Source organism: Prinia subflava, chromosome 14 (genome assembly GCF_021018805.1).
Source record: "Prinia subflava isolate CZ2003 ecotype Zambia chromosome 14, Cam_Psub_1.2, whole genome shotgun sequence".
NCBI lineage: Eukaryota > Metazoa > Chordata > Aves > Passeriformes > Cisticolidae > Prinia > Prinia subflava.
The window spans coordinates 8,910,718-8,925,119 of NC_086260.1; the positions used below are offsets into that span (position 1 = coordinate 8,910,718).

Consider the following 14,402-nt stretch of genomic DNA (forward strand, 5'->3'; position numbering starts at 1 on the left):
GCGGCGGGGGCTGGCCAATAGGCAGCGGGCGGGGCGGTGGCACGTGCGACTCGGCCAATGGGCGCTGGCGAGGGCGGTGGCGGGGTTGGTGTGGCTAAGATGGAGTCGGTAGCGCTTGTGGCGCCGGTGACGGCGCTGGAGTTCGCGGGGGACGTGCTGCTGGCGGGTGAGCGCTGGGACCGGGACGGGGCGGGCGGCGGGACCGGCGGTGGCGGCTGACGCGGTATCCCGCAGGTACAGGCCCGGAGGTGGTGGCGTTCTGGCTGAACGGCAGAGGGCCGGCGGCGGCGGCGGGCCGGCGGAGCGTGCTGCGTGAGGCCACCGTGCAGGGGCTGCGGGCCGAGCCGGGGCCGGGGTCGGCGACGCGAGTAGCGGTCTTTGGTGGGCGCTGGCTGGCAGTGCTGGCGGTGCGGCACGGCGGAGCGGGCGGCGGGCCGCGGCTGGCGGCGTGCGGCGGCGGGGCCGCGCGTGGGCTCGGGGCGCGGGTGTGGGAGGTGCGGTGGGCGGCGGGCAGGCGGCTGGCGCTGGCGCTGGGCGGCGGGACCGTGGCGCTCTACGAGTGGTGGGGCGGCGGGCGCTGGCTGCGGCAGGCGAGCTGTGGCGGAGCCGGAGCGCTGCGCTGCGCCGTGCTGGCGGGGTTGGGCTGGGCGCGGCTGGCGCTAGCGGCCGGCACGGCGACGGGGGCCGTGGTGGTGTGGCGGGCGGCGGCCGCGACTGCCCCGCAACGTCAGCTGCGCGGGCACCGGGGCGCGGTGCTGGCGCTCTGCTACGCGGCGTCGCGGGGGCTGCTCGCCTCCGCCTCCGAAGATCGCAGCGTGCGGCTCTGGGCCGTGGGCGAGTTGGGCGGCGGGGACGGGTCCGGCGCCTGCCTGCTGGTGTGCTACGGGCACGGGGCGCGAGTGGCCGCCGTGGTGCTGCGGGGACCGCTCCCGGTCAGCGCCGGGGAGGACGGCGCATGCCTGGAGTGGGGCGGCGGCGGCGGCGTGCGGCGGGCGCGGCGCGGGCACCGCGGGGCCCTGCGTGCCCTGGCCTTGCGCCCCGCCGGCGGCCGCCTGGCCACGGGCGGCGACGACGGCGGCGTCCGGCTCTGGCAGCCCCGGCGGGCGACTGCGGAGGCGGTCTCGGCGGTCGCGGCGCTGGGGGCCCCGGAGCGGCCGCGGGCCGTGCTGCTGCTGGGGCCGCGGCAGGTGCTGGCGCTGAGCGAGGCGGGCGGACTGGCGACATACGACGTGGCTCAGGAGCGCTGGACGCCGGTGCTGCACCCCACCGCCAGCGGGCCCCGCGCCGTGCTGGCGGCCGCCCCGCTGCATGGATGGGACGAGACGCTCTGCGCCCTGGCCGGCGGCGACGGGCGCCTCCTCCTTTTCGCCTTGAGCCACCCCGGGGCCGCTGCCGAGCTCAGGCTGTTCGAGGGGCCCGTGCACAGGCTAAGCTGGGTCCCCCGTCCTGGGCTGCCCCCCAACACCGCTGCTGCCCTTCTGGCCTCCGGGCCCAACGGGGAGATGCTCTGGCTGGACGTCACCCACCGCCCCGGGCAGGCACCCTGGGTGCGGCTCATGGGTCGGTACCTGCTGCCCCCCTGCAAGCAGCGCTGGCACACCTGTGCTGCCTTCCTGCCCCAGGAAGGGCTCCTGGTCTGCGGGGACCGCCGGGGCTCCCTCATCCTCTTCCCTTGCAGCAGCTCTTCGGGGTGTGCTGCAGAAAGCACCAGCATTGTCAATGGTGGCACTGACGTGGTTGATGAGGATTTCAGCAATGAGTTGGAGCCCTCTTGCTTGTTGCACAAAGGGACTCTTCCTCTTGAGTCCCCGCTGTCAGTGCTCTTTGGACTCCATGGGAAGACAGGAGTTACCTCGGTGACCATCCACGGGGGCTACATTTACAGCACTGGCCGGGATGGTGTCTACCGCCAGCTTCGCATGCAGGACCAGCAGCTGGAGGTCCTGCAGAAGCACAAGCCCTGCAAAGGGCTGCAGTGGATTGAGGAGCTGCACTTCACCTCGGATGGAGACCTGCTTGTGCTGGGCTTTCACGCTGACAATTTTGTGGTGTGGAGCAGCAGGACCAGGGAAAATATCCACTGCATTCCGTGCGGGGGCGGGCACCGCTCCTGGAGCTACTGCAGCAGCCCCCTGGCTGAGGTGTTCGCCTTTATCAAGTCTGGGGATGTGATGCTGTACCACTGTGAGGCCAAGCCCTGCGAGCAGCAAGTGCTGCTGGCATCCCTGCACGGGCGAGAGATCACCTGCGTGCGGCGCCTGGGGGCTGTGCAGGTGCCTGGCCATGCCACCTGTAACGTGTTCGTCACCAGCAGCGAGGACACCACGGCCTGTGTCCTGGTGCTCAGTGAGAACTCTCGGGCAGCTGTGCCCCTTGCCCGCCTCAGTGACCACATTTCCAGTGTGAGGACATTGGCATTCGCCATGGGACCTGGAGATGAGGGCACTGGTGATGAGGGCTTGTCTGCCCTGCTCTTCTCTGCAGGCGGCCGTGCACAGATTGAGTGCTACCGGCTGCTATGTGCTGGGGACGCAGCGTCTGAGAGCGCTGTGGCCTGTCAGGTCATCCACGTGGCCTCCCACCGGCTGGACAAGCACTGGGAGAAGAAGAAGAACAGGCACAAGCTTGTCAAGATGGACCCAGAGACAAGGTGATGCTCAGGGACTGCCCAAGGCAGGGTTAGTAGTGATCACAGTGTGGGTGGGTGTTGGGAACTGCATGGGCCTCCACTGGAATACCTGCTCTGTGCAGCTGCAGGTTCAGCAGAGGCAGGTAGGGCCAGCATGCCTTTGTGTGATTCCCTGTGGGCCTCAAGGGGCTTTTGGTGTTAGGGAAGGGCTCAGGGCTGCTCTCCTGGGCCACTCAGCTCCATGGGGCCACAGAGGTGTTGGTGAGTGTTGTGTCTTTGCTGCAGGTACATGTCCCTGTCAGTTGTGCCTGGGACCAGCACCAAGCAGCTGCCAACACCCTGGAAGTTCCTGGCTGCTGCCTGCAGTGATGGATCAGTCCGGTGAGGAGCCATCATGAGGCCTGACAGGGAGAATGAAGCTGGTGGTGGTAGCAGAGCAGGCTCCACACAGGAGGCTGCTGCTGTGGATGTGGATGTGGCCTGCTCTGAGCTGGGCATAAGACAGTGTATAGTGGGAAATGGGGCAGCAGTGCCAAAAGCTCCTACTCTCCCACATACAAGTGCCCTCTGCTCCATTACAGGATCTTTGGGCTGCTGGAGGCTGCCCAGACGTTGGTGCTGGTGGCAGAGTCATTTCACCACCAGCGCTGTGTGCTGAAGGTGGAAGCGTTCCTGCATGCACAGGCAGGAGGGGAGAGGTGAGCCCTGAGTGCTGCCCTGCAACCAATGGGCTCTGGGGAGAAATGTCTGTCCTCACAGGGATGGCAGCTCAGCAAGCAGAGGGAAGGGAGAAGTTAATCCCTGGGGGCTGTTCTGACACTTCCACGGATCTCAGTGGAACCCTCAGGACTACAGCCAGAGACTCCTCCTATACCCCCCATTCTAGGAGGCACCTCCTGTGCAGTGCAGCCACTGATGGCAGCATTGCCTTTTGGGACATCACCGGCCCCATCATGGATGCGGTGGATACCCTGCACCAGGCAGAGGGAGAGATGCAGCCCCTGGGTGAGTGCTGCTGCCCGGCAGCTCTTCTGCTCCCTTTGACCAAGGTGAGCGTTGCTGTCCTGACCGAGCCCGTTTACCCAGCCCTGGACGCCCCGCTGGTGACCGTCATGGCCCACAGCTGCGGCGTGAACAGCCTCCACATCCATGAGACACTGGAGGGACGGTACCTGGTGGCCAGCGGCAGTGATGATGGCTCCATTCATGTCTGCCTGCTGGAGGTAGCCCTGGGCAGGGGTGAGGCCACAGCAGGGACCTGCCTGCAGGTCCTGGAGCGGGTGTCCAGGCCCTGTGCCCATGCTGCCCATGTGACGGGGATCCGGGTGCTGCGGCCAGACCTGCTGCTCTCTGCCTCAGTGGACCAGCGCCTGACACTGTGGAATCAGCGCCCGGGGGAGCTGGTCCCCCTCAGCACCACCTTCTTCCATGTGCCTGACCTAGCCGAGCTGGACTGCTGGGAGGAGGTGGAGGCTGGGGGTGAGCTGCGGTACTACTGTGTGCTCTGTGGGCAGGGCCTGGAGATGCTGTGTGGCACAGCCCCCTCCAAACCTCCTTCATAGGAGGCTCCCCAGTAAACAGGCAGGTGTGTGACACATCCAGGTCCCTGTCTGCATTTGGAGGGCACCCTGCACTTGGCCCATCACTGTGGCCCCTGCCTACAGCCTGCACATTGATGTGTCCTGTCCTGAGGGGAACAGGCATGCTTGCCTCCTTTAGGCACATGCCATGGTTGTGGTGCTCAAGGCCCGTGGTCTCTGGGAAGAAGGCAGATGTGATTCCTCCTGGACAAGCCCGGGGCTTCCCTATGCAGTAAAGAAGTGAGGTTGTTGGTCCATGCTGCCCAAGAGCAGCTCTTCCTCTCCAAGGTGTGAAGGACCCATGTCGGCTTTCCAGTCTTGGTCTCCGAGAGGAACCTTGCTTGGGAGGGCACTGAGGATGTAGCCTGGCCCTGGGAGCTTGAGAGCAGCAGGAGGCCCGAAAGGGTCAGGCACTGGTGTGACACACAGTGGGCTGCAGCCTTGTGTGTCCTGGGACAGGGGCCTGTGTGACAGTCCTGATGCTCCAGTGCTGAGGACAGTGCTGAAATGCACAGGGACACTGATCATCCACAGCAGCACCCTGTGGCAGGAGGGGGAGCTGGGCTGCCCACAAACACCATCCCTCTCAGGCCAAGTGGGCTGCTCCTGCACAGCAGTAGGACCCAGGACAGTCAGACCGAAGGAAGGACAAACAACCCTGAGGTCAGACACACAGCATTTGTCCAGCAACAAGTGTATTGGACCCCAGTACTGGGGCCTGGCTCAGAGCCCAACATGAGCCTGGAGCCTCAGGGGTCCCTGCCAGCAAGGAACACCCTTCAATAAAGTTTTTATGGAAGTGAAGTTGGCATCTGTCTGGCTTTGTGGTGACTGGTCCCTGGTGCCACCTCCCCAGTACTCCCAGCCTGGCTTCTGGGGTGCCACAGAAGCCTTTTTCTCTTCTGCTGGTGTAGATGTGGAGGGGCATCCATCTCCAGCTCACAGAGAGCTGACACAGCTGCAGAGAGCACAGACCAATCCCCAAACCCCATGGGCCATGGGAAGGGAGGAAACGCCTGTGTGGGGCTGAATTGTGCCTTGCCTGCCACTAGGGCAGCCCCTCGCCCTGCCAGAAGCATGTGCCCTGTTCTCCCCCCACGTCTGGCGTGTAGGTGACTGTCACACCATGGTACGGCTCCTCAGGGCTGGCTCAGATCTGGCTGAGGGGAGAGAGGTGCAGGGTTGCCAATGCACTGTGGAACACATCCCTTACTGCTCCCAGCAGCTGGAGACGGGCAAACATCTGGTCAAAGAGATGAGGGAATGGCTCCTGCAGGGAGAAGGGTGGCAGCTTGGAGCTGGCCCTGTGGGCATTGCTGCCTGTGCACCCTTGGAGGAGGCGATGGGGGGCCAGCACACTGCTGGCACCGTTCCCCACATGGCTGCCCCTCAAGTGCAGTACAGCTCCAAAAGGACTGCAGGGCCACAAGGCTGCAGGCTGGGACATCTAACTCACCCCCAGGATGTGCACCCGGTTGTAGTAGGAGCTGAAATCCATGCTGAGCTGGATCAGGAACTTGCATACCTGCAAGACAGAGACATTCTCATGGCACAGTGAATTCTGGCTGGTCTTGAGGGTCTCACCCACCCCAAGCACAGCAGGAATACCCCAGGGGCATTGCAATCTATTCTGTCAGCACTAGCCCTGTGTTGCTCACCAATGGGCAGCACCTGCTGGCATGAAGCTTCGCCCTGGGCTGGGACTGCTGGAGCAGCATCCATGGATGCCATGGCACATGGCACTTACTGTCTCTGTGTTGGCAGTGATCCGGATCCCCTTGGAGGGTGGGGGCAGCTGTGCTGCCTGCTGCAGGACTTCAGGGAAGGGCAGGAGATAGTTGAAGAGCAGGAGCCATTCACCCTGTAAAGGGATTACGTGTCTCAGTGTCAGATTCTCCTGGGCCAGCAGCATCTGTCACCAGAGCTGAGGGTGCACAGATGACCCCCATCCCTCCTCTCGGCACTCACCTCTTCTCGGAGGCAGGAGAAGTTCAGTTCAGATGCTGGTGGCAGAGGTGGATATGTGCCTGGAAAGCAGGGAGACTGCTGTGCCCAAAGATGCCCCTGGGGCCCCAGGAGAGGCTGTCAGAGGAGGGTGGTGGGGCTGGTGCTCACCCTGCTCCACAGCCCGCTGGAAGGTGTTGAAGAGCGTGGCCAGTCGGGCACAATTGTACATCACAAAGGCACCACTCTTTGTTCCCTTTGTGGAGATGCTGTTGTTTTCCAGGTCCAGGGTGATCTGAGGGCAGGGAGAAATCACAGTCCAGGCTGCTCAGCACAGATCCACTCTGCTGTTCCCACAACCTGCCAGCCCTGGCTCCATGCAAGCTGCTGTCCTACCTGACTCCGGTGTGCAGTGCTCAGCATCTCAAACCTGATGGCAGCCACTGTCAAGGTATCAATCACCTCTGTCCAGGCCTCATCTGTGGAGAATGTCAGTGCCATCATGCACAGCTTGCTCCATTCCCATGTACTGATACCCCCAGAACACAGGCAGGACACCCCTGCCGGGACCAGGCAGTAGTTGAGGGCCACCACACCGCCAGTCCTGGCTCGCATTGGAAGGAGTTGTTCTGTGCCAGTGCCCTGGATGGTCAGATGCCTTCCCAAAGCCAGGGCAGCATCTAGCTTGATCCTAGAGGGGAGAAGGAGCACCCTGCAGGGGTGCAGCCCTCCCTGGCTATGGACTCATGGGAGCAATGAAGATGGGATGGAGCAGCATCCATGCATGGAGGCTCAGAGCCAACTCTCACCTTGCGCAAGCTCCCCATACTTCATCACAGAGGCTTCATACATCTGGCGCTTTCGGAGCCTGGGAGAAACATGGACAGAGCCACCCACTGTGGCCTGAGCTGGCCCACAGCGAGTCTTAGCAGGACAGAAAGCAGCAGGTGCCTTGCACACCAACTTACTGGAAGTACTGGTCAGCCCCAATGGGCGATGACGGCTTGGTCACTTTCACTGGCCCACAGACAAGGTGTTTCTGAAAGAGGCTGAGGCTGAGGCTGGGAACTGAGTGAAATCCAGCCCTGTTTTAAACCTAGCCATGAGCCAAGGATGCATGCTGGCGGCCACACTGAGGAGGATCAGAGGTTGCTCCTGCTCACCTGCAAAGCTGTGTGGGCTCCTGGATCCAAAATCCTCCAGAGCACATCCAGCTGCTGCTGCTGGAATTCCTCCTCACAGTTCACCACATGCACGATGCTGCAGCAACTGCTCTGGCCTTCGGCCTGCAGCAGAGCACAACAGGGAGCTCAATCCTATTGCCTGGCAGAAGGGCACTTGGGAAACAAGAGGTGGGCGGTGCCATGAGGTCACTCACTGGGCACTGCAGAACAGCTTCCTGCAGCTCAGCCAAGGACCGCAGTGTCCCCTCTGTCACTGAAAGAAGGAGGGACACACAGTGGGACACGGCATTCTGCACCCCCCACCATCCGACACCATCGGGTCTGCCCCAGGCTCAAACCAGACTGAAGGCAAACAAGAAGGGAAAGCCATTTGTGTCTAACCCCCACCTTATTTTTGTTAAAAAACAACTGAAAAGAAATAGGCTCATTCTACCCCTGCTGCCACACCGGAGCTATTGTACATGTGAGGCTCACCAAGAAGCACATCTAGATTGGGGTCGTAGCCCAACAAGCCCTGCTGCTCCACAAAACTCTTCAGGTGCACCTTGCAGATGACACCCTCGGCTGTGCCCTGCCCCTGCTCACAGTCTGTGGCACAGGGGCACCGGCCCAGCGTTGCCTTCAAGGCCGAGACGGCGTCAGTGAGGGACGAGCCACCGGGGCCGGAGGGCCAGCAGATGCGGAGCTGCCGCAGGACATCCCAGCTCTTCTCCTCGCTAAGGGCAGGGACCAGGCAGACGCCGACCCTGCGAGAGAGAGCGAGGCAGGCGCTGGGAGCAGCGGGCCCCGTGGCGAGGGGCCGGGAGCAGGACGGGACGGAGGCACTCACCCCTGGGAACGCAGCAGCTGGGCCAGGTGATCGGCCAGCAGGACGGCGCGCAGGTGGCGGGGCCGCAGGGCAGCGGGGCTGCGCAGGGCCGGGCAGTGCAGCACCACACAGCCCGTCCGCGGCCCCGCCGCGGGGGGGGCCGGGCCGGGCACAGCCCCCAGCAGGCGCTGGAAGGCCTCAGGGCGCCGCACCTGCACCGCCAGCCCCGCCGGCGTCTGCCGGCAAACCCGCAGCGGCAGCACTGCCGGGCCCCGCAGCGACGACACAGCCGACACAGCCTCGGGAGGCACCTGCGGGCGGAGGGCGAGAAGGGGTCCGGGCTGCCCGTGCACAGCACAGCTCCGCTCCCGGCCCCGTCAAACAGTTCCCGCAAATCCCCGCTCCCGACCGAGGCCTGCCCACGCCGCCGCAGCCTACCTGCCCGCCGGGAAAGGCGGCGCTCAGCGCGGCCCGCGGCGCCAGGAAATCCCGGTGGCGCAGGTTGCGGGCGCCGCTCTCCTTCACCCAGAGCGTGGCGGGCCGCCCAAGGGCCTCGTTCAGCGCCCGCAGCGTCGCCGCCACCCCGGGGCGGCCCTCGCCCGTCTCCATGGGAGCCCGGCCGCCGCTTCCGCCACCGCGACCGGAAGTGACATCCCGCCTCGCCCTCACAGTGCCCGCAGACGGCCGCCATGTCCGCGGCGCTCCCGGGCGGCCATCTTGGTAGCGGGCGGGAAGGCCGGGCAGGGCGGCCATCTTGGGAGGACGTGCGCGGAGCCACCATGGTGGGTGTGGCGGGCAGCGCGCGCCGCCATGATGGGTGTGTTAGGTCAGGACGATGGGTGTGTTAGGTGAGGACCGTGGGGCTGTAACCAGGCACCCCGAATGGTCCGAGAGGGTCTTAGTCCCATTCAGCCTCACCCCAGCAGGGCCATGGTGTCACCCTGAGTGGCGTAGGAGTGCTGTCCCCTCTTCTCCCACACTGGGAAGCCCAGATCTAAAACCCTCAGGAACCGAGTGGGAGCAGAAGCTCCCGGCTGAGCCAGCGTGAGAAAGGCCTGGGCAGAAACAGGCTGCGGGCATGGCCCAGCCCAGAGCACAGCCTACTGGTCCCTGGGCTGCTGGGGACAACAAGGGACCCCGGGGACAGGTCCAGCAGCCTGAACTGTGCTGGGAAGGGAGGTTTGGATGGGCTGGAGTGTGTGAGGCAGACCCCAGCTGCGGGCGTGGTGTCACTGGCGGACCCTCGCTGGGCAGTGCAGCCTGTCTACCACAAGCCCCAGGGCTTGGCTGGGCTGTGACACGATGGCTCAGGAACACCAGCAGCACCCACGAGCACTGGCATGGGCTCTGCAGCAGCTGTGGGTGCACACCCTGCCCCAGTGGGCTGCTCTCGTGTCCAGCACACGAGCAGTGTCCCGCTTATCAGCCCCAAAGAAGAAGGAAGTGGAAGTGATTAGATCACACCATGGTGGTCTTGATTACATCTGCAGAGCTGAGCTGCTGCACAGCGATGGTTCGAGCGCAGATCTAACAGAGGGCTCACTCTGCTGTCCACCTGCCCAACAAGTGTGCCAGTGGCTGCTGAGCTGAGGACAGGGCAAGTGCCCAGAACACTCCCAGCCCCATGGCAGCAAGCCTGATTGACGGGGAGGAGGAAGCACCAAACCCCACCACAGAAGGCAGCTAGGGACCTCCCTCTCTACTGTGCCCTTCCTGCCCTCCCCGCAGAGGCAGGGGGGGAGGGAGGGGAGGGACGGCAGGGACCTCTGCCTGCAGGGCCCAAACTGGTTCCTCCAGGGCTTGTGGGGGGGGGGGGGGGGAAAGGGAGGGGGGAGCAGGGCGAGGGCAGATCCTGCTGCATGGGCTTTTCCAGCAATGCAACAACTCGTTTTGGGGCTCCTCAGGCAGCCCTGGAGCTCCTGGGCTGCAGCCCAGAGCCAGTGAGAATCTGCAGCCTCAGGGCAGGAATGGGAACACATCCCCCAGCTGTGCCATGGTGGGGTGCTCCCTGCACCACCCACAGCCAAGAGGTGATCTGAGAATCGCTGCTCACACCAGACCAACTGCTGACTGTCCGCAGAACAGGAGCTGCCCAGGACCCCTGCCCGGCCAGGGGCACTTGGTGGACCTTGTGTTACCACTCAAGATGGGTCCAGGCTGGATCCTCTACATCCCCAGAGCATCCCGCAGGGCCTTGGCAGAGCAGTGGCTTGGTGATGGCTCTCGGAGGCACCGAAAGAGCTTTGGAAAGACACGACATCCCCGATGGCTCTCTGGCTGCCCGCTCAGCGGGAGTGATCGTGTCATTCCAAAGCCATCTCTCTCCAGGGGGGTTGGATCCTGCCCACCCCTGCAGGCACTGGGGTGCTGCGGGGGCCAGGGAGAGCCGGCATGGGCAGGAAGTTTGGCGGTATCACACAGCCTGCACCACCGTGGTGCAGGGGACCACATCCACCCTGTGGCCAAGCAGCCATGCTCCCCATACTCTCCCAGGAAGCCAGCTGTTATTTTTAGCTCTTGAGGGCACAAGAAACAGAAGAGTCCCCAGCCCGCTGCAGGGGCTGAGCCACGATGCTGGACACCGGTGATCCCCCCATGCCGACACCACCCTTCTTCCAGTGTGGCCGCAGGCGCTGCCGCAGCCCCAGGAGGAGTTGGAGTGGGACACGTGGCTCTCGCCCAGCACAGGGTGGTGGGCAGGGGGGGCCGTGCGGGGCGAGGCAGTGGCGGGAGCGCGGGTAACGAAACCCCAGGGCAGCTGGGCACAGCGGGGACAGCTGCTTTTGGGATTCCGTTGCCCGTGCTGGCGCCTCAGAGGGATGGGCACGGGCACCACGGCCATGCCACCCCGACCGTGGGACAGTCGGTGGGCCAAGAGGGGAGAGGGCGACTTACCGGCGGGGACCGGGGTGGAGGAGGTGCGTGGGAGCCGCTGCCGGGCCGTTGTGATCGGGGGTGCCGGCAGAGACCGGGGTTGTGCTGCCGGCTCCCCCCGCGCCGCGGGCCGAGTGCCAAGGGGAGGGCGGCACGGCCGAGCCAAAAGGAAACTGCTCCGAACAAAGCCCCGGTGCGTCTGGAGCAACTGGTGCCAACCCATCAGCCCCCGACGGGGCCCGGAAACACGAGCCGTCCCCGAGGGAGGGCACCTGCCCCGGCACCTGCGCCCAGAGGCGGCACGGCCCGGTCCGGCCCCGCTGCTGCCAGCCCCTCCAGCCCTCGGCACCGCATGGGGGAAATTCAAACCGCGTGGGGAACCCCATGCGGAGCTCTCGCTGTGTCGCCCGGGGATCCCTGGGACCCTGCGCTGGCCAAGGCTGCCGGCTGTGGGAATTCTTGATGCCTCCGGCACGGCACGGTGGCGGGAAATGTTCCGCCGCCACTGCCGGAGAGCTTCCCGGTGGCCCCGCAATGTCAGGCTACGGCTGGCCCCGGGTGGGTGACACAGGTGGGGCCGTGTGTCCCCTGTCCCAGGGCACCTCTGAGCCCGCAGTGCCACCGGCCTTCCCGCGCGCGGCAGGAGGAGGGTGCAGCGGGAGGTCCCGGCGGCGGCTCGATGGGCTTCACCGCGACTGGTAACAGCCGCCCGCAGTGGGGAACCGGGGCGCCGTGCCGAGCCTGGGGCAGCCCCGGCGCACCGGCGGGGCCGGGCCAGGAGCGCAGCCGAGACCCGGGCCCGCTCCCTCCCGCCCGGGGAGCCGCCCGCTCCCCTCTCACCTCCGGCCCCGCAGCGTTCGGCACAGCAGCCCGGGCCGGTCCGCAGCCCCTCCCGGCGGCGGGGTCGGGGAGGCTCCAGCGGGACACCCCGTTCCCGCCGTCCCGCTCCCGCCCCGCCACCGGTTTCGCTCCGGCGCCCACCTGGGCTCTGCAGGTCGGGGCGCGCCCGGGCCCGAGGGCAGCGGGTGTGTGAGTGTCGCTGCCCTCCCGCCCCTCACGACCCGCGGGCAGGGGGACCCCTAGGGCTCCCCGGGAGCCCCGGTGCGACCCCGCTCCCCCGCGGCGCTGTCCCGGCCCCGGCCGCCGGGGGGCGGTAGCGGCGGGGGCGGGGCCGCCCGGCGGTTCCGGCGGTGTCGCGGCCATGGCGGCGGTGGCGGCGCTGCGGCGGCTCGTGCCGGCGGCGGGGCGGGCGGCGGGCAGGTAAGCGGCAACCGGCACCGCGGCTGCCCTGCGACCGGGGGAGGTGCCTGTAGGATGCCGTAGGGTCTCCGGGGGGTGTCCGTGGGTCTCACGTGTCCCAGCTGCTCACTCTGCCCGCAGAGCGCCGTGCCGGGGTCACCGGCTCACGCCGGCGGATGATGAGATGTACCAGCGGACGCGGGTGATGGTGCTGGAGCCGGAGTCCCCCAACATCATGTTCATCGAGGGCTACAGCACTCGCGGCTTCACCATCAGCGGAGACGTGGTGGTGGGGCCCTGCGCCGTCCTGCCCCGCAGCATCCTCCAGTGGAACGTGAGTGCCCGGCGGTGGGGCGGGGGCTGCCGGTCCCCGCCGCGCACCGGGGGCAGCCCCCCTCACCGCCCGCCGTGTCCCCGCAGGTTGGCTCTCACCGGGACATCTCGCACGAGAGTCTGTCGCTGTTCCGGCTGCTGGAGCCCCAGATAGGTACGCGGGGCAGGAGGGGCGCGGCTGCCCCCGCTTCGGGCTCCTGTCGGGGTGGCTGTGCGGGAGCCATTAATGTGTCCCTGCAGGAAGGGCAGGTCTGGGCCGAGGCAGCTCGAATGCTGCCCTGCCCACCCTTGTCGTGCCCTGGTTGCAGAGATCCTGGTGCTGGGCACAGGGGACAGAGTGGAGCGGCTCCACCCCGCCATGCTGAAGCAGATGCGGGAGTGCGGGATTGCTGTGGAGGTGCAGGACACGGTAAGGAAGGGTGAGCACCCCACTGAAAGGGAGAGGGGCGTCATGTAGCTCGTGGGGAAGAGCCGTCTCCTTTCTGAGGGCCACTCACTCCCTTTTCTCTTCTCAGGCGAATGCATGTGCAACCTTCAACTTCCTCATGAATGAAAGGCGTGTGGTGGCTGCTGGGCTCATCCCCCCGCGGGGCACCTACGGCATGTAGGCACTGCCTGCCATGCCCATGGCTGAGCGGTTCTTCCCCGGCCTGCCTGAAGCCCCTGAGGATCAACTCCCAGCTGAGCAACGCTCCACGGTGAACTGTGCAGCTGCCGGCTGGGTGATGGCTCTGCACACAGAAGGGCTGTGAAATACATGGCCTTAGCTCTTCTCTGCAGTCCCTGGCTTCTTGGCCCCCCTGCCCAGTCTGGGCTGGGGACTCTGGAGCACAGCACAAGGCTTTGCTGGCGGCACTGCTCCCACAGCCCTGCCAGGGTCGTGCCCCACACTTTGACAGCAAGAAGCCTTGCCTGTGGGAGGGTGAAGGCTGGTAGGGTAAGCTGTACACCCCCAGGCACATCTGGGGCTCCATGAGGAAAATATATGTAAATAGGAAGTACAAGAAATTGTGTGGTGGTTAATGCACAGCACATTGAGGCTGTAATAAATTGATGGGGCATATGCTCACCTTGGGCACTGGGCAGCATGTGTGATGACAGGATGCCATGTGCCAGCAGCTTCCTGAGCACAGCCAGCACCAGCAACCAGTGTGGCCCAGCTGGTGCTGGCTTCCATGGGCTCTCCTGTGGGGCTTTGTACCACCCCAGCACTGATGTCCCTTGGGCAGTGTTGCTCCAAGGGCGCTGCACCCCCTCTCACTGAAGGCTCAGCTCCAACAGGGGACATGGAAAGGGTTCCTGTCCTGTTCCCCTGCTGGTTGGTTCATGGCTGGGGATGTTGCCCCTGGGGAAGAGAGTACATGTACCTAATGGAAGCCTCATGCCCTGAACTCTGGCACCTTGGCAGGCAAAGGCAGGGGACGCAGCTGCAATGTTAGGGTGGCTTTGCTTAGTGTCTCGAGTGTGTGACACTGATGCTGTGGCATTGTAGTCAAGGCTCTGGTTTTAGTATATAAATCAGATTTGACATCCCCAAAACACTGATGGTAAACACACTCTTCAGCAGGAGTGACGTGTGGGACATGTACAACTGATACAGGTGTAAAACACTTCTTGGCTCCTGGCATTGCAAGCACAGGCAAACCTGCCAAGCCAGGGAAGCTTGCACTGCTCAGGCCTGCAGAAATGCTCCTTCATAAGGAGCATTGCCCACCTTCTGGCAAACAATTGCTCTGTTGGAGCCTGAGCAGGTAATCCACAGTGAACAGCCCTAGCGGGTGCAGCCACTGAAGTGTGACAGCTGCACGAGG

General features: G+C 65.0%; 3 protein-coding genes across 4 annotated transcripts; 2 read left to right on the top strand and 1 right to left on the bottom strand.

Moving 5' to 3' along the window:
• Positions 1–30: 30 nt before the first annotated feature.
• On the top strand, positions 31–4,742 carry WDR6 (WD repeat domain 6). 2 transcript variants are annotated; one of them, XM_063411840.1, is made up of 6 exons: positions 31–166; positions 235–2,650; positions 2,915–3,010; positions 3,211–3,327; positions 3,516–3,634; positions 3,716–4,742. In XM_063411840.1, the coding sequence occupies exons 1-6, from the start codon at positions 58–60 to the stop codon at positions 4,189–4,191; spliced, it is 3,333 nt and encodes a 1,110-aa protein (XP_063267910.1). In that variant the 5' UTR covers positions 31–57; the 3' UTR covers positions 4,192–4,742. The 2 variants fall into 2 exon arrangements, with proteins under 2 accessions (XP_063267910.1, XP_063267909.1); XM_063411839.1 differs by having other exon boundaries at positions 3,516–4,742.
• A 144-nt stretch (positions 4,743–4,886) lies between these two features.
• DALRD3 (DALR anticodon binding domain containing 3) lies at positions 4,887–9,870 on the bottom strand. Its single transcript, XM_063411843.1, is given in 14 exon segments — positions 4,887–5,479; positions 5,666–5,734; positions 5,957–6,070; positions 6,178–6,236; positions 6,325–6,448; positions 6,550–6,632; positions 6,963–7,021; positions 7,122–7,192; positions 7,317–7,439; positions 7,532–7,590; positions 7,812–8,083; positions 8,167–8,456; positions 8,584–8,840; positions 8,843–9,870. Coding segments are annotated over 14 exon segments (1,815 nt in total). The 5' UTR covers positions 8,958–9,870; the 3' UTR covers positions 4,887–5,359.
• A 2,261-nt stretch (positions 9,871–12,131) lies between these two features.
• NDUFAF3 (NADH:ubiquinone oxidoreductase complex assembly factor 3) lies at positions 12,132–13,364 on the top strand. The gene is made up of 5 exons (XM_063411852.1): positions 12,132–12,279; positions 12,400–12,592; positions 12,679–12,745; positions 12,900–13,000; positions 13,107–13,364. Exons 1-5 carry the CDS (start codon positions 12,221–12,223, stop codon positions 13,197–13,199), a joined length of 513 nt encoding a protein of 170 aa, XP_063267922.1. The 5' UTR covers positions 12,132–12,220; the 3' UTR covers positions 13,200–13,364.
• Positions 13,365–14,402: the final 1,038 nt, after the last annotated feature.